The sequence below is a fragment of the Phyllopteryx taeniolatus genome, chromosome 3 (assembly GCF_024500385.1).
Source record: "Phyllopteryx taeniolatus isolate TA_2022b chromosome 3, UOR_Ptae_1.2, whole genome shotgun sequence".
Lineage (NCBI taxonomy): Eukaryota > Metazoa > Chordata > Actinopteri > Syngnathiformes > Syngnathidae > Phyllopteryx > Phyllopteryx taeniolatus.
Window position 1 is genome coordinate 29397698 of NC_084504.1, and position 18736 is coordinate 29416433.

General features: G+C 42.4%; 1 protein-coding gene across 2 annotated transcripts in view; it reads right to left on the bottom strand.

Annotated features, from left to right (window-relative positions):
- The window catches only part of wscd2 (WSC domain containing 2), a 48021-nt gene that overhangs the window by 7332 nt on the left and 21953 nt on the right, over positions 1-18736 (bottom strand). For both annotated transcript variants that reach the window (XM_061768378.1, XM_061768377.1), the window contains exons 2-6: positions 8758-9631; positions 5513-5627; positions 3658-3842; positions 1306-1427; positions 1067-1241 (exon numbers count right to left, since the gene is read on the bottom strand). In XM_061768378.1, the coding sequence (XP_061624362.1) occupies positions 1067-1241; positions 1306-1427; positions 3658-3842; positions 5513-5627; positions 8758-9139 (979 nt within the window). In that variant the 5' untranslated portion in view covers positions 9140-9631. The remainder of the gene's footprint in view (positions 1-1066; positions 1242-1305; positions 1428-3657; positions 3843-5512; positions 5628-8757; positions 9632-18736) is intronic.

Consider the following 18736-nt stretch of genomic DNA (forward strand, 5'->3'; position numbering starts at 1 on the left):
CAGGGAAGCTCCTTTTCTACCCAATCATGGCACCCACCTGTTCCCAATTAGCCTGTTCACCTGTGGGATGCTCCAAACAGGTGTTTGATGAGCCTTCCTCAACTTTCTCACTCTTTTTCGCCACCTGTCCCAGCTTTTTTGGAACGTGATGCAGCCATAAAATTATAGGTTAATGATTATTTGCTAAAAACAAAGTTTGTCAGTTTGAACATTGAATGTCTTATCTTTGTAGTGTATTCAATTAAACATAGGTTGAGCATGATTTGCGAATCATTGTATTCTGTTTTTATTTTGGTTTAACACAACGTCCCAACGTCATTGGAATTGGGGTTGTAAGTCAGTGGAAAATTCTAAAAGTCAACCACAAGATAGATTATCGAGTTCCCAAAACATTCTCTTCAAGTTCTTCACACACTGCAGCTTGATTGTAGCGTGTGTGTTTTTTTTTCCCAGGCCGTTTATTTTTGCTGAGCCAAGCCACTGCTGTCTTTTGCCTCGAGGAAACATCGCCCACAACGGCGCATACATGCTGACACTTGAGGCCAACTGCTACGTGGGAATAAGACGAAATGAATCTCCTGCACATTGAGATATGAAAACAGAACTAACTAGACGCTCAGAAGAGCACAGACCCCCACCAGGGCAGAACAATCCTATTTAGCATCGAGGCCAAATTGTACACCCACCTCCCACATTTGCCTGAATCTTGTCATTAGGATGCATGCATTATACAGTGAAAAACCAAGGATCGTATTTCTATCCACAAAAAAAAAATCTGCACTTCCTTGGCAAACGCACGGCTTCACAAAATTTGGGGAAATCTGTTAAGCAGTTTTTTTGCATAGTGTACACTTTATTATCCACCAGCCAGTTTCGACACCATGAAGGTGCATGCATTAAATAGAGTGGTGCACTCAGCAGTTTGACTTGTTCCCCCTTAGTGCACCAGCGCTCCCCGGCTTGTCTGTTATTTAGTCAAAACACAGGAAGTGGCTATCACGCGTTCAACTTGTACCGATGCGCCTCACGCTCTGGCGAGCCAAGCCAACTTTACAACATACGTTACCTTGAACCTGCGTCTGGTACGCCACAAAGTACTCGTCGTTCCCGCAGCTCTCAAACTCCTCGCCGAGGCAGCGGTGGAGACACATGGCCTCGTCCTCCGGCTCGTGAAGGGAGAAGAGGGGGGTCGGGAAGCCGCAGTGGCATCGATCCCCGGCCAGGACGGCCAGCGATTTCTCCTGAAATACAGCGGCCATTAAACACCGAAGGCGGGCTGTCATGCGCGACGGATTTCCGCCTCACCTCCTCCGTGCATGTGTCGACACATTTGTCAACAGACATGTTTTGGATGAAAATGCTAAAAGGGAGAGCCATCGTGACGTTGTCTGGCCTGCGGAAACACCCCTTGAAAATGGCGCTGCCGTCTGAAAAAAATAAAGCTGAATGTTGCTTACCGATAGGAAGAAAACAATATATCCTTCAATTTTACCCTTCCTGAGCGCAATCGCCATTCATGACCTCCATCCGCTGACCCCTGATGAAGACCACCCACTGGGATCTCGCCTCCAGTCTATTGAGGCCCTGACCTCCTTTTCTCCAATACTACTCCCATTTTCACAGTCTGTTAATGACCTTTAACCCCACAACCTCATTCTAATCTAATGGTTGCACCCGACCACAACAGCAGAGCAAAGCTACTTCATTCGCCACTGTAAATTTAATCTCATTTGCTCCGTCGCTTACTTTCAACTGCTGCAAATTGTCCGGTGGTGCCCCTAGTGTTAAAAAAAAACAAACAAAAAAAACAGAGGGAGGAAAATGAAAAGGTTAAACATTTGCTGACATGCAAGACATACCACCGAAACCAGGGGTGTCATTTCAATTTCCCTTAGAGGGCCGTTTTGACAGTGAAATCATACCTCATCATATTCCTTTCTATACACAACAAATTGAGTTAGTTTTAAAATCAGAAGGATAATAGTTTGTTAGACTATTGATCAAGTTACTGTAAAAAGAGGATTGGTAGCAGAAAAATGCCATATCTCAACATTTGGAATTTTTGTTCAGATTTTAGCAAGAATCATGGAAGTTGACGGGCATGATTTCCTTTTGCGGGGCCACATAAAATGATGTGGCGGGCCACATCTCTCCCCCGGGCCTTGAGTTTGACACCTATGACCAAAACAGACTTCAACAATAATATTTAAGTCACGAGAATAGATTATTATTATTTATTTTTTTTACACTGATATGCAGGCACCACTGCATAATAAACTCATGATATTGTCTTATACTGTATGTCCTATAAGACTTTAAAATAGTTCTTTTTAGCTTTAGTCACGTGCCTGAATCTAATGTTTTATTAATATTTAACCTTTTTATCTCACTGAAGCTAAATTTTTAATGTCATGTCCATGTTTCTGCTTTTTCCCCTATAGTATCTTTCTCTCTGTCACCCATCTTTGTCCGTATACGCTTTTTCAAATGGATTTTTCGTGCACTGTTGCCTTGAGCATATGTGCCCCATGCAAAAATGTCACATAAACACAGTCTTCAGGGGTGAATAAATACTGCACGTGGATGAAAACTCCTTATTCCCCTGCCTCTAAAACAAAGCGAAGGAAGTCGAAGAAAATGTATACTGAGCGTTCTCTCAGGAAGGGGGACAATTTATCAACTTTTACTGAGCAAATACAAAAATCACATTAGTGTAATTTCTTTGCTTAATCAGCCACCTCAACACATTATTATTTCCTCTTATTTAGTTTTTTTTTTTTTTTTTTTTTTACTGTGGCTCACATGACCGAGAGGGGTCAGAGGTGACAACTTGTAGCGCTGACGAAGCAGCAGGAAAAAGCGGAAATGAAAATAGTAAACAAACAGCTTTCTACGCGTAAGGAAAATAATAATAGCTACTGATGCATCTAAAATCTATTTGAAACAATTTGAAAATGTATCGCATAGAAACAGCAGGCCCTGTACTGTATTACATTCCGTCTTCTGGTATTAAATCAGAATTGTGTGCTTCACACTCCTCCTGCTGCTGGAATGTCCAACAGCAAAACAACGGTTGTTTTAAACCAACCACTCCATGCAGATCCCACACTCTGAAAGAAGAAACAAGGTTCCATCCCTATTTCCGATAATCAGTCTTTACTGTCATCACCTCGCTTGTAAAACAGCAGGCAGCGAGTGTTTAGGATGCAGACCACGGCGTGCTCGGGGAGGCAGGTTGCACATCTCTCCCAGGCAAGAAGTAAACACGACAGGGCAGCCAGCTCCCCGATGTGGCATTAGCATCCAATAAAACAAATATTTCCCCTTAAAACAGGCCAACGTGTAACATTTCGGAACCCAAGTTACATCTCTGCGGTCGCTGTGAATTAGTGTTAGCTGTGTTTCTTGGGGAACGGGCAATTTGTTTTGGTTGTTTAGGGTACAATTGTTGAAATTAATGTCGATTTGATTACTTCTGGCCCGATTTTTATTGCTTCCTTCTGTTGCTTAGGTGGAGGAGACGAGACAGATGCATAGTGCCGTAGTTAAAACGATTGTTCACATCTCCGAAAATGCCATTCCTCCCTTGATAGTTGATATCCCTGCGAGTATATGGAGCGGCATGTGTTTCCACTGAAGTAAAGAGGATTGTCTCACATCGCCGTGCCGACTCCTGGCTAAGCTCCAGCCTGTAGATGGATAGCCGGTTGGCTCCTCCGCACATGTTGCTCTTTTCTCCTTTACACTCCATGTTGCATTCACTCTCCGAAGCGTTGGCCGTCTGAATCTTGTGCCCGCAGTAGCACTCGGCTCCAAACTCCAAACCTGCGTACATGTAACCTCTGCGCGCAGAGAGGGAAGAAGGATTAGCATCATTAGTAAAGTCTAAGAGGCGAGTGTTAATGACCTGAACATTCATTATGCCTTAATCCTTCCCGTCTAATGTAGATTCATATTGAGAGTAACTGTAGTCAATAAAAGCAAATAAATAATGCACGGAGGCTGTCCAAGTACACACAAGAAAACGTCCAGACGTTACTTTGGAACAACGTCTCTCTCTCTCTCTCTCTCTTTGTGTTGGCGACTGAAGATGAACGCCGTTATACATGCTAAGAGGTTTTGAGCCACGGCCAATTATAAATGATTGCAGTACTCTTTATAAGGCTTTCCTCCTGTGGCCCTCCCTCTGTTGACTTGACTCCCAAGAGGCCTTTCGGGTGCAATTAGAAACCCTTCACACCCTCCAGCCCTGCCAATCAAACCCAAACCTCTCTACGCTATTGCACGCCGCTGCGTCTCATTTGTTTGTCTTCTTTTATTAAACTACGCTCTAGAAATAGCAGGTGGGCTGGCCGGCTGCAGAAAGCCGGCGTGAGGAAAAAGCGGCTGAAAACAAGCGGCTCTCTGCACCTATTCTGCACTCGGAGAATCAGTGATGGGTGTAATGCGGTGCATTGGATAGAGCCGTCCTCGCTATTCCTCGGGGAGGAAAAGAGGCGAGAGGAAGACGGCGGAGGAGAAAAGAAGACAGGAAGTGAGGGGAGGAATAGAGGAGAGGAGCAGAGCTCAAAGGGAAACAATGAGCACTGATTAAACTGATTGGAACGAATGCAAGGAAAAGGCAGAGCTCTTCTAGAAGTGGACGTTTATGCAGATTGTGAACGGGAAATGGCGCATCGACTCCAATATGGAAGCGAATTCACGACTTACCCGTAAAGAATCAAACAAGTGCAGTCTACAAAAATAAATATGGCCAATAGGTCCACATTTCATGGGTTTAACTCTTCTGCAATGGTTTTCCACATCTTTCCGAAACCTGCCTGCATGTATTTTTCCAGTTCAGAGCGATGTGTCAAGTTCTCGCCCGCAGTCGGCCGACTAAATCATCACACAGGTGACGGAGGGCGAGGTTCAGGCCCGGCTAGTCAATTTCATCTCCACCAAAAGTCAGAAAAGCATTTCTTCACGGAGCTTTGCGCACACTCACTCTCAGGCCTCTCATAAACAAAAACCCACCGCAGCCTTTCCGCCAACAGGCACACAAACACGAGCACGAGAGAGTGAAGGGTTGAAAGCAGGTGCTTAACTTTTTAGAAGTTCGCAGGCCACTTCATTAGCTAGCACTGCACCGGCTGTTCCGCTGGAGAAACGCCGCAACTCGGACCTGAAAGTTTGCCCCCTCATATCATCTTTTTATTAATAATAAAGCCATTAGGTTGTGCAAGAGTACATCAAATTTTACTTGCTGCATGGGACTCATCCACACAGTTAAAGCCGACAGAAGGTAAGCAGAAGTACAGTAGTGTCCTCAGACACGTGGGCATGTTTTTCAGTCGGTGATGTTTACGAGTAGATCCAACACCTCTAATGAGGGAGAGCCTTTTAATCAGCCTCTCTGAATTTACATCAGCTCATCTGGATAATCAATTTTAATTTATATCGCAGCCTGACTAGATGGCCGGGAAGGAGGAACGGATGAGTGTTTTGTTGTTGTTGCTGTTGTTTTTCATACCTTTCTGCACAGTTGTCCTGGCAACGGAATACAGTCATTTTTTTGTAATCAAAATATGAAACTCCTTTCAGGGCCCTCTTTTGTGTCGCATCAACGTAGCAACCAATATACTTTGCTGTAAAAATGGGGGGGGGGGAGAAAAGAAATAAGGTTAGATTAGTTAAATCAATGTGCAGCAAGACAGACACTTCCAATGTAATGACTTTGTGCAGTATCTACATTATACATGATATTTCTGGCATAATAATTGAGTCCAGCTATGCAAAACAGCCTTTTGTTCGACTTCACAAGCGTGTACAGCAAGTGAGCAAGAGAGGAGTTCAAACTGGGGCAGAATCTTTATTTATTTATACTGATACACACCCCCTTCTAGTGGCCAGCAGCTGTAGTGGTTCATCTCTGCATTTTTTAGAAAGCGTGTGTGTCGATGTTGGTTTGTGCGCGCGTGTGTTTATGCGTGTGGCTTGAGTGAACCTCTGGCTTCTTCTTCAATGAAACACAGTTCATCCGACCGGCGGAGCTCAGCCGAACCTTGCGCAAACAATCCTTCCGCCATCTGTGCTGTGCCATTACCCCGCTGAGCCGCTGCTAATAGCTAAGCGGCCGACCATTGTCTTTGTCCCCGCATTACTTTAATTGTTGTGGTTTAAAGGGCCGTATTTGAGCCGCATGTGGTGTGACAGGGCGGTAATCTTCCTAGTAACTACTGTTCATATGGGGGGGGGGGAATTAAGTACAGTCCATGCAGATTATAGGATAGAGAAAACTGCCGTTAACCAAATTCTGAAATTGTGTATGATATCAGGACGCAACATGATATTGTTATACTTTTAATATCATTTTCTCCACAATGGCCTCACTGTACCTGATCCCCTCTGCAAATGTCAACAGAATTCAGCTATATTTGGCCTTCCCTTCCGCCTCTCACCGTGTCACCTTACTCCTGTTTCCACGCTACATCCTGTCCGATTGCACCGCGCAGCGCATATGCGTTCGTGTGTGCTGTGCCGCGCCGCAATATTCCCCTCCAAATGAGATTCCGAGCCAGTGAGAATGGCTGCAGTCAGAGTGAGAGGAGGCTAAAAGTCTCTTAACTCCGGCATAACAGGATTCTGAAGATGGTTACGGAGTAATGAGAGGCTCTGGATGTAAAACGATGAGAGCAAGCCAATGTATTCAAGCTGCTAAGTACTCTTATCATCACGTTCTGCTGCAGTCCTACGACGTTTGAAATTTGCGGGGAAATGGACAGGGGCGGCACGTGGAAAATAATTGTTTTAATCAGATAACATGGGGCTTCGGTGTACAGTGTAAACATGTTGGCTTCCAAGGCATTCCTGTGAAGAGAAAAACACCTTGCTTCCCTGCTGGCATATTAAATAATGATATACAGTCTGAGTGGTGGCTTACAAAAATTGAGCACAGCTTTTGTAGTGCAATAACATTTTGATGTCCTCCAGCAGCCTGATCCTCGCCAGCCTCACAAAGGTCTCACGCAAGTCTCACCTCAGCAAAGCAGCCGCCACTTTTACACTGCCTTCATTTATCCATTTGAATGCCGCCGTGTTAGTCGATCATAATAAGCTTCTGTCTGCCTGTGCTGTTAATGGGTGCAAATGTGTAACCCACACATCGCAATGGCGCGGGGGGTGGGCCGACATACGTGCTTTTTGATATCTATTTTAAGATGCGATGAATGAATAAATTGAAATACACAAAGCGAGCGTGTTATCTTCCTTTCAGTGGAAGTTGAGGGGAGTCTGGAGTGACTAAGTGATAAAATGAGCATGCACATTATACAATCCAAAATACAGCCATTTTCTCATTGTCCTACAGAAAATGACTTTCAGCTGGAGAGGTTAGTCGTGTGGCTGAATGCTAATGGCGCCACCGCAGTGCTTTGGTGCGTCTCCACGTTTTAACGGCAGTGATGGAAGGGAACTGAGGTGCTTTATTAAAAAGGTGGTCACTTCTCACGAGCAGTCTTAGCAAATTTGCAGAGCGAAAAACAGAAGAAAGGAACTAAAGATTGCTCCCGTGTGTGAAGTATTTATGTCCAATTTCTCATTTAAGTTACCCATACTTTTCATCTAGTAGAGTCTGCTTTGAAACTACTTTGTTTTAATCCCACTGCACTTCAGTGAGAAACATTGTGCATTTTTCTCAGCAAGTGGTATTGGGGGGTGTGGGGAATTTTACTCATGTAAGATAACAATATAACAGCGTAAGATGCAGATTTACCTGATTTACCTGGTGTGCTGTGAGATTTTTCTAATTAAAAATATGTGCGTTGGAAAACACCGAATTGTCCAGCGGCATGAGAGATCACCTACTTGGAAAAACTATATTACGAATGGCCCATTAATCATATTTACTCAATCTACCACTGTGTACATTGTTTAGTTTTGAGCTGGAAGACGTGAGCAAGATGGAACAAAATAAAATGGGGGAAAGATTAATCAGCTAAGTTACCCTACAGTTAAGTTAAATTACACACTGACAGGCTTCGGCAGGATATTGACGTTATTAAATGTCGGTTATTGAGCCTGAACGTACACTTGCCTCCTGATAGAAGCCCTTTAAAGACTTTGAACGCCATAAGATAATGGAGGTTTGTATAAGCACCATTGTAAGGGAAATGTGTAGTCACCATGTTTACAAAGACGCTGTGAACTTTGCTATTAAGTTATTTAGATGTTGTGATTCTTCAGCTGTCTGCGTGGGAGCGTGCAGCACAGCTGAAGCACGGCGGAGCACAACTCTCAAGAGGTTTTCTCAAATGAGGACTTAATCATCGTGATGCTCGCCGACTTATAACACGGCTACAAATGTTCTGTCGTTATCATGTTGCAGTTTGTAATCAGAGATTACGTTGGATCATGTAATGTTGGAGGTGAAAATATTCCAACGGGATATGTATAATATATAAGAACATTAAAAATGCTGAATCATCTCATAATTAGTTGAGGATTGTAATGAGCAACTTCGCAACACCGACAAAACATGGAATTGGAACCATTTCAATATGCTTACAATAATTTCCATGGGATAATTAGCTCATTGTTATGATTTCCTTATTTCAAAGTCGGCTCGTGAGCGACTAAATGTGATTTATGGCCTCTGTTGTGAAATGTACTTTATTAGAGAGATTTCCTTTAATGAATTTGAGGATCCACGGAGTGTGAAATCTGGAAAATTGCCCAGCTGAAAATCCACTGCTTCCTGTATGTTTGAGTACAACCCACCTCTTCCGTCGTCCATCTGTTTTGCATTGCGGGCTTTCACTGCAAGGCTCCACTTGTTGGGGTAGTCTCCAGTTTTGCCCTCTTTTATCTGCCCCGCCTTCTGTTTCCACATGGGGGCGTAACCTCGTCTCGGTCTGTGAGCCTCCTTAAATACTCGCATGATGCCCAGTCCTCCGCTGTCTGACGACGTCATCTGGCTGCCCATCTCTGAGGCCACCACAGTGTACACACGCAGCCCCCGCCTTCCGGGACCGCTGTCGCCAACGATGCCGGCGTGCAGGAAGACGAGGCTTCCGGCGGTCAGGTAGAGCAAGATGAGGGTAAAGAAGCGGACAGGTTTTCTGCGGAAATAACGCTGTATCTTCACCAGAGCTTTGGCCATGCTGGCTCACACTGCCACTTGAGCACGCCGGCCCAGTGATGAACTCAGCAACAGATCGCCCTGCTTCCCACCCACTAAAAAGTCCTAATAAAAATCTAAATGGTTTCGATGCCTTAATCTGGTATGAAGGTCATCCAGACGACGGCATGACTGCTCCTCTGTGGGCGTTTGTATTCTCCAGCGGAAGACACCTCACAACCGCCAGGCTCTCGTGTTCATGTGAGCGAGAGCGTCTGCTGGTTCCTGTTGAGAGCAAAACCCAAAGTGCTTGCTCCACGCATCCAGAATGAAAAGAGTGAAAGATGATCACTCAACGCCGCTTTCACCACAGTTATCAGCCTACAGAAATGCCATGCCAGGACCACTCCGGCACTTTCTCCCACACTGAGCAACAGGAAGAGGGTTATATTTAGTGCTTGAGTTGAAATCCTTTCACCTTTGAGTGGACGGTTCTTCACGGGGATCCAAGGGAGTCATGGCGTGACTAACCATCTGCAAAAGGACACAAAAATTGAGAAATAAGTGGAGCGCAGTGAGCTTTTTCGCATGAGCAGCACCAAATGACATGCATCAACCTGTGAAATAGCAGAGCAAACAGTAAGTACAAAAAGTAAGCAATAAAAGCAATTAAAAAAACTGTGAAACTGTGTCATTATTCAAAAAGGTGGGAAGCTTCACTTAAAGGAGCTCAACTTGTACAAGTACTTTGTCTTTCATAAACTGGGTTAAGCCGGAAGGGAAAAAAACAAAAACAAAACTCTACCCTATGGCACTTTCACTAATGTCTTTTGGGAGTGGGACTGCGCAGAAATTAAAAAACATTCTCAGTCAAGATGATGAGGTGATGATAACGTTCAGCGACTGAAGAACCATTTAGAACATTTCAGTAACTAAAACTCTACAGCAATGTCGTTAAAACACCTCTTTACAAGTGAAACCCTGCAACTATTCAAGTGAAACTGCTATGATTTAATCCAATAATATACTGTATTATTATAACATCTTTAGCACAAGTGTATGCACGAACCCAGTTATTGTTGTGCAAAAGTTAAGCAAGTGTGATATCTTTGTTGGGTTGGGCGGTGTTGTGAGATTATGAATGAGAGAACAAAAAGATTCGCCCTGAGATATTAGAGCACTTGAACTTTTATTGACTTTTTTGAGACATTAATAGGAAAAAAATCATTAATTGGGGGAGCTGGGGGCAACAATAGTTCAGACTGCGGTTCCCCTCCAGTCCTATTTAAGTAACCTTGAGTAAGATACTGAACCCACATTTGGCCCTGATCAGTGCACGAATGAGCTGCTTATTTTCTTTCTACAGTGGGAGGGAAGTATGTGAGTCCTTTGGAACTTGTTAAATTTCTGCATAAATTGTTCATAAAATGTGGTCTGATCTTTATCTAAATCACAAGAGTAACAAAAACAGTCTGCTTAAACTCTTACCACACAAAAGAATTGTTTTCATATTTTTATTGAAAATAACATGGAGGGCGGCACGGTGGGCGAATGGTTAGCATATTCGCCTCACAGTTCTGAGGACCGGGGTTCAAATCCCGGTCCCGCCTGTGTGGAGTTTGCATGTTCTCCCCGTGCCTGCGTGGGTTTTCTACGGGCACTCTGGTTTCCTCCACATCCCAAAAACATGCAGGGTAGGTTAATTGAAGACTCTAAATTGTGAACGGGAGCGCGAATGGTTGTTTGTTTATATGCGCCCTGCGATTGGCTGGCGACCAGTTCAGGGTGTACCCCGCCTCCCGCCGGAAGATAGCTGGGATCGGCTCCATCACGCCCTCGACCAGTGTGAGGATAAGCGGAATGGAAGATGAATGAATGAATAACACGGAGGAAAAAGTAAGTGAACCCTTTGATTTAATAACTGGTTGACCCTTGACCCTTTGGCAGCAATAACCTCAACCAAACGTTTCCTGTAGTTGCAGATCGAACGTGCATAACGATCAGGAAGAATTTTGGACCGTTCCCCTTTCCAAATGTTTTGCAGTTCAGTAAGATTTCTGGGACGTCTGGTGCGTATAGCTGTCTCGAGGTCATGCCACAGTATCGCAATCAGGTTGAGGTCAGAACATTATATATATTATATATAAACTTGAATAAAGCTGGAAATGTTACAAAAGTGTCTCTGAAAGTGTTTGATGTTTATTAGTCCACGGTTATCCAAATTATTTATAAATGAAGAAAGTTCAGCACTGTTGCCTCACTTCCAAGCTATCCTGTAAAGATGACTGCAAAAGCACAGTGCAGAATGCTCAATGAGGTAAAAAAAAAAAAAAAGAATAATGATAATAATAAAACAAAATTTTAAGAAAAGAACCCTAGAGCGGACGTCATGTGCGCCGTCACGCGCTGTGTTTTTTCTCCCACAGGCCGCTGTCGCAGACTGTGTACATTACGGTTGCCCCAAGTTGTGATCATGTGACCGTAATGGATCAATCAAACCCTTTGCTCATCAGAAGAAAGAGATTTGCATGGGAAGACGCAGCTTGTTTAAAAGTTTGGAAAAGTGACACAAACAGTTTTTAAGAATGAATGGACTGACCAGAACTTTTCTATTCCTCCGGAAGCCGGCTCGAAACCGTTGTGACTCATACGATATGTTGCTCATATGAGCCGTGGCTATAATAGGAAGCGGGAACTCGGAGGCAAGGACTCACAAGATAACCAAACCCGGCCCACTATAGCAGAGCTACACGAGCGACAAGCCAACAAAGAAAAAATGAATGCTCGCTCTGGAGTCCGGATAGCGTGGATTTCGTAGCAATGTAAACAAGCATTGAGTGATGTTCCAGTTGCAAAGGAATGTGCCAATGCAGCTGAAAAACAAAATCGCTTTTACTTGACGTACATCTACCTGTTCTGATTTACTTGAAAGTTAGTCTGGTGATTGACTGGCAAGCAGTCCAGGATGTTGTCTGCCTTTTGCCCAAAGTCAGCTGGGATAGGCCTCAGCTCCACACAAACCAAACAAGATAAGCAGTACAGAAAATGGATGGCTTGATACTCATTATGATCCCTTAAGGGGACATTCTGCTCACTGTGTATATTTTTGTTGCATACCACATAGATAACCGGACCACAAACATGCAGGCGTATGAGCAGAGATTTGAGAGTGATGGGGCGCGCAAAAGGTGGCGGCGCCCCTGAGCTGTGCTCAAGGGCACCTTGACAGTAATCAGGATGCTGAACAGCATTTCTCCACAGCTGGACTCGAGAGGCCAAAGGTCAAGTCCCTACAGATGAGCTACTGCCACACCATTTTTACAAACCCAATTCCAATGAAGTTGGGACGTTGTGTTAAACATAAATAAAATACAATGATTTTCAGATCATGTTCGACCTATATTTAATTGAATACACTACTAAAACAAGATATTTAATGTTCAAAAGCTTTATTGTTTTTAGCAAATAATCATTAACTTAGAATTTTAGCTGGGACAGGGTCATCTTTTACCACTGTGTTTTTAACAACATTCAATAAACATTTGGGAACTAATTGTTGAAGCTTTGTAGGTGGAATTATTTCCCATTCTTGCTTGATGTACAGCTTCAGCTGTTCAACAGTCCGGGGTCTCCGTTGTCGTATTTTACGTTTCATAATGCGCCACACATTTTCAATGGGAGACAGGTCTGGACTGCAGGCAGGCCAGTGTAGTACCCACACTCTCTTACTACGAAGCCACGCTGTTGTAATAGGTGCAGAATGTGGTTTGACATTGTCTTGCTGAAATAAGTAGGGGTGTCCATGAAAAAGACGCTGCTTGGATGGCAGCATATGTTTTTCCAAAACCTGTATGTACCTTTCAGCATTAATGGTGCCTTCACAGATGTGTAAATTACCCATGCCATTGGCAGTAACACAGCCCCATACCATCACAGATGCTGGCTTTTGAACTTTGCGTCCATAACAGTCCGGATGGTTCTTTTCCTCTTTGGCCCGGAGGACACGACGTCCACAATTTTCAAAAATAATTTGAAATGTGGACTCGTCGGACCACAGAACACTTTTCCACTTTGCATCAGTCCATCGTAGATGAGCTCGGGCCCAGAGAAGTCGGTGGCGCTGCTGGGTGTCGTTGATAAATCGCTTTTGCTTTGCATAGTAGAGTTTCAAGTTGCACTTACGGATGTAGCGCCGAACTGTATTTACTGACATTGGTTTTCTGAAGTGTTCCTGAGCCCATGTGGTGATATCCTTTCCACATTGATGTCGGTTTTTGATCATGGCACCCACCTGTTCCCAATTAGCCTGTTCACCTGTGGGATGTTCCAAACAGGTGTTATATGAGCATTCCTCAACTTTCTCAGTCTTTTTTGCCACCTGTCTCAGATTTTTTGGAACGCGTTGCAGCCATAAAATTGTAAGTTAATTATTATTTGCTTAAAACAATAAAGTTTATCAGTTTGAACATTAAATATCTTGTCTTTGTAGTGTAGTCAATTAAGTATAGGTTGAACATGATTTGAAAATCATTGTATTCTGTTTTCATTTATGTTTAACACAACGTCCCAACTTCATTGGAATTGCAATTCAAAAAGTTTCACAAAAATATTGACCACTTGGGAATTAAAGCCGTAATACATAGAATACGTGAATGGTTAGGGGCTCCAGTATTTTTGGACATGTGGCATGAAGTTACAACATTTAAAAAAAAAATAAAATAAAATAAAAAGGGTAAGATGAATCACTGAAAATGTCAGACCTCTGTTCTGTGCTGCGCTTCAATTAGCCAGTCTGTATTTCCAAACAAAATGACATCTGCAGGACTGTAGTGACCGTATAATTATTTCTCAGAAATAGAACTAGAATACAATGGAAATTTTATGGAGGACTTCTCAGAAATGCTGTCAGTTATTTGTATTTTGTCATAACGGGAGACTTTAACATTCATGTTGACAATAACAATAATAATAAATCTAAAGAACTCTCTGCTATACTAGACACATTTGACCTCTCTCAACATATTAAGAGTCCAACCCACACTCACATCTTGGACCTGGTCATCTCTAAGGATGTTGAAATTCCATCAATTGACATTAGGATATGGCTATTTCTGACCATTTTTGTGTATTCTTTGAATTACAGATTTTTCCCAAAGTTCAGACAACCTCTGTCTATTAAGACACACTTCATTTGTATTTATCACAAACATAATTGTCACATCTTGACTTACATGGAGTGACATGTACCTCAATACTGTGCTTCACACAGGTAAATAATAAACACTCAAATATATATTTTAAAAAAAAACTATCATAAATATGTGATAATGAAGAGAGTACATTGTAGAGGCAACAGCCTCTAGTGAACTTTTTCATTTGCTCTGGAAAATTCACTTCAGTTTAAACAGAAGGGCTGAAATATTTAGTAGTTGCATATTTTTCACGATGGGATTACTATAGTCCATTATAAATGTAAGTCTATCTATCTACTGTATAGTATCTAACTAGCTAGCTAGCTAATGTGTCTAGCTAGCAATTAATCAAGCAAGCAATCAATCATTATGTATTGTTTTACACACAGTTATTATTCCACATTAACTAAGTCGGTGGAAAAGTCGAAAATGCAGCACGTATACTGGGGGTATAATAGGTAAATTGGTCAAAGTTCCGACAACCACTTGTTATGTGTGTATAACTATTCAAGACAGATTCATGAATTTGGAGGTGGCCTCCTTCAAAGAAGTCCTCTGCTCTGAGAGAAGTCCGGGAGCCGATAATTGTTAGGTGTAACACGACGCTCCACTGAGAATTTTCCAGAGTATTCGAGGGGACACTCAACTTTGTGACTCTTGTCTACCACCCGGGTAAAAACCGCAGAGCGCTTGTCACCCGAGACCTCAATGGCATCAGCACAACCGCACACCCCCCCACCCACGATGCTATTTTGCCGTCTGCACAAAGACAGCCCTCACCCTGTTTGACTCCTCAACGACTAAACTTGACTTGTATATCCTGAAGAATGACTTTCATACACCGACGAGGGCTTTGATTACTGATGTCTGCATTCTAATTGGGCTCACTCTGACCAAATCTCTTCTCCTGGGTCAAATTCATCTCCAAAATGCCTAACACTAAATATTGAACTTAAAAATGATGAGTGTCGGAGGTCACTGCGTCACTAAATCACTTTAGTGGGGTCAGGGCAGCGGGATATAAAATGTCCATTAGAGTCTCATTTGGTCATATGAAAGAAATGAAATGGCAAAGAAATGCACTGTCAGGGCGTGAATACACTAAGGCACAAACAGGGACTAGGAACAACTACATGCTAACCTTTTGGATGTAAATGTATCCATAAACTCACACAAAAGGCACCAACAGGAAGAATACTTAAACACGCACTGAAAAAAAACAAAACACTACGTTAAGTGGGCTGCAATAGCATATTAACATATTTACAAACATGGAATACTGTATATATTACATACATACATCCATAAAACAGTACATACATCCATACGCAATGAAACCAGTTCCAGCAAGTTTGTATCACGCGTAGCTTTGCACAAAGCTTGCGAACATGTTGAAAGAGTTATCCTCCACCTCTCATTAATCATTGTGCTGTGTTGTTTAATCCTTGCAAGAACCGAGGGGTAAAATACACACACACACACACACACACACACACACACACACACACGCACGCACAATGTAGTGTCCTGCAAAGGCCTGGTGCAAACTTTGTCTTGCAGCTGGCTTGAAGTATAGTCAGCCAACATGCGAGGTATTGATCATATCTTGCTCCCTGCCATTAAATGAGTAAAAACAGTCTATGATCCTTCAAATAATTTTTGTGTCGGAAAGATTTATGAACCCCTTCCATGTGAACAGCCTTTGAGGCAGTGATTACTAAACAATGAAGATGATGAGATGAATTTACATATCGAACACAGCTGTACAAATGGTTTGCAAACTAACTCCTACACTCGTTCTGTAACCATGGCACTTTTTCAGCCCTGGGCAAAGTACTGACACTTTGCCCACTGAGTACAAATGATTAATATTTCAAGATGATTCACATTGCAACACCAACTAGTTAGCTCAACAGTAAGCCATTGTTGCAAATCCTGTCATTTTTAAAAAATTATTTATTTTTTTAGGAGATACTAAATCATAGCTCAGTGTTGGGCTCTGAAGTCAGAAAGCGTGAATGGAAATATACAAGCGAACATTGTACTTTATAATGCGCTCCGAAACAGTATTTGGAAATGTATAGCATCCTGCAGGTCAAGAAATGAGTTTCAAGTTTCAGGTTGCATTAGGAAGACAGAGCTCAGCAAGGATAAAGAGCTTCAGCTAAAAGGTCTACGTCGGAGTAAAAAGAGATGAAGCAACACGGGAGACAGCACTGCTATTGACTTTGCCTCTCTCCTTGTGCAACACACGGTTAGTTACATTACCGGTCAGATTTCATAATCCCTCAGTGAGAAAGACGAAATCCAATTTAACTTCGGATGAAACTGCTGCTTTGTCTCAATTTCTGTACTTTTACACTTCCTCTGGCCAGTTGGAACGCAAAAGTGGATTCACACTGACAGCGTGGTGTGTGAGTTGGACATTTTGCTCTCCCCGCGGTTGCCATCTTGGATATATGGTAGTGGCTAGGAAAATGTTACCACAAGGAGTTGCAGTTTGTGATACACTAAATCATCTTCACGCCATCTTTTCCCAACTGGGGATTTTTGTATCTCCATGCATACCTTGCAGCCTCAACACTCGCGTCCCTCAGGCTTCAGTAATGGAGTTATTGCTAGTTCCTCTATGGATTCAATTCCCTCAACCGCGTGATCGCCATTGGTTATGATTTCTATGCTCCACATTAACTTTCCATCACTTCCAATTAAAGACGGAACTGTATGAAAATTTCGTATCATAATTATAGTGACCAGAAATATTACGGTCATCAGTAGCACTGAAAGCATTGCGACAAATTTGATTTTGAATACAAAAATATACAATCAGTAGCCATAAACTTTTTTTTTTTTTTTTTGTTAAACAGCAGCAACCAAAATGAATTTTCATGCATGAAAGACCCTCACGAAATGTGATGATAATTTAGTAAACTAAATGCAAATGTGCTTAATGTCGAATTTTGCGTGAGGATTTCACAAAACTTGATGAATCTGCCCCCCGTCGGGGTGATATATTCCAATAATCTCAAAATACAGGGTAAATTGTTGGTACTGTATTTTAATTGGAATTTCTGTCATGTTCCTATTTGTATATCTGCATGTGGTCGTATCTCTCCAGTTTCTGTGGTGACCGTTGGTGGGCAAAGTCTTGTGCGTGCACCTGCTTCTGATTACCGTCTGCTGGCTATTTCGGTGTAGCTGAAGCAGCAGGAAGGTGCCGGATCAATTTCATTGCCTACCGCCATCGTTTACTTGTACTTACGGTTTGTTCGACTGTTTTGTTGAATGTCAGTGCCACTGTGATTCTACTGTTTAGCATTTCATTCCTTGTGTAGGTTTGATTGCGTGGGTAGTTTTTGTTTGTTGACTTATTATCCACTGTGTCTTTTCCAACCGATTTTCTGTTGATCTTTCTTCTGCATATTTTTTAGTTGCATCACACTTTTTTCTTCGTTGTTTTTCGTTGACCACTTTTTTTTTTTGTTACTTGGGTTTTGCGTGCACCGAGACTGTAATAAAGCTCAGTTTGATTGCTAAACCCCTCGTCATGTCTTCTTTGGGGCCCATGTTTTTCCAACCATAATAATTTCTAGGTGAAAAAATGTTGCCATCATTTGGGGTACCTTCTGGTATGTTTTGCGTCTGACATCTTTTTCTGTTTTCTGTCATTTATTTGTTGTTGCCAAACAACAAGTACAACTCTAAAGATGCTAACAACTGTTGTGATAATTACAATTTTTAATTCTAACCCCTAACCCTAACAACACCAATAATCTGAAATTGTATTTTTGTTTATTAACACCTTGCTCAACCAATGTTGACAAAGCCTGCAAGGATTTTTCTTTACGTGAAGGAAGCATGTTAACCACAGCCCCAAACAACACTTTTCTGTAGTGTTGTTTCGCTCTTAGCAATGCAAATGATACCGCCCAAAGGGAAGCGGGCACATTTTATAGTGGAAGGTGAACATTATAACACTGCCACTGCTGGAAAAAGTCAGGGTCCCACAAAGTAAGACGACCGTATCCTCCAGGAATACTGTGACACACTTTAATGTATTCTAATAGTTTCCAGGCTTTGTCAATGACAGCGAAAGTGGGGAACCGTCAAGGACATGATCACTCATGGAATTATCTGTCTGTGTATGTGCAGCCCATTTTATTGCAGCCCTACATATTTCAAGTGAGCTACTCGATGCACATACTCTATGAGCGTGCCGCACATTAATTCCATTCAATTATCCAGAAAAAAAGCAACTAAAAATCAGTCACGACTTTTGACAACAACAACTCTGGCAGAGAGAAAAAGAGAAAGAGAGGAAATGAAATAGACAAGGTGCCGTGGAGGTCTTTTTGTCAAATCATGGCAATTATTGCAGCGGAACGGACATGAACCCACTGCCTGACCATTTATTCACATTCATATTAAATGAGCCAGCAAATATTTA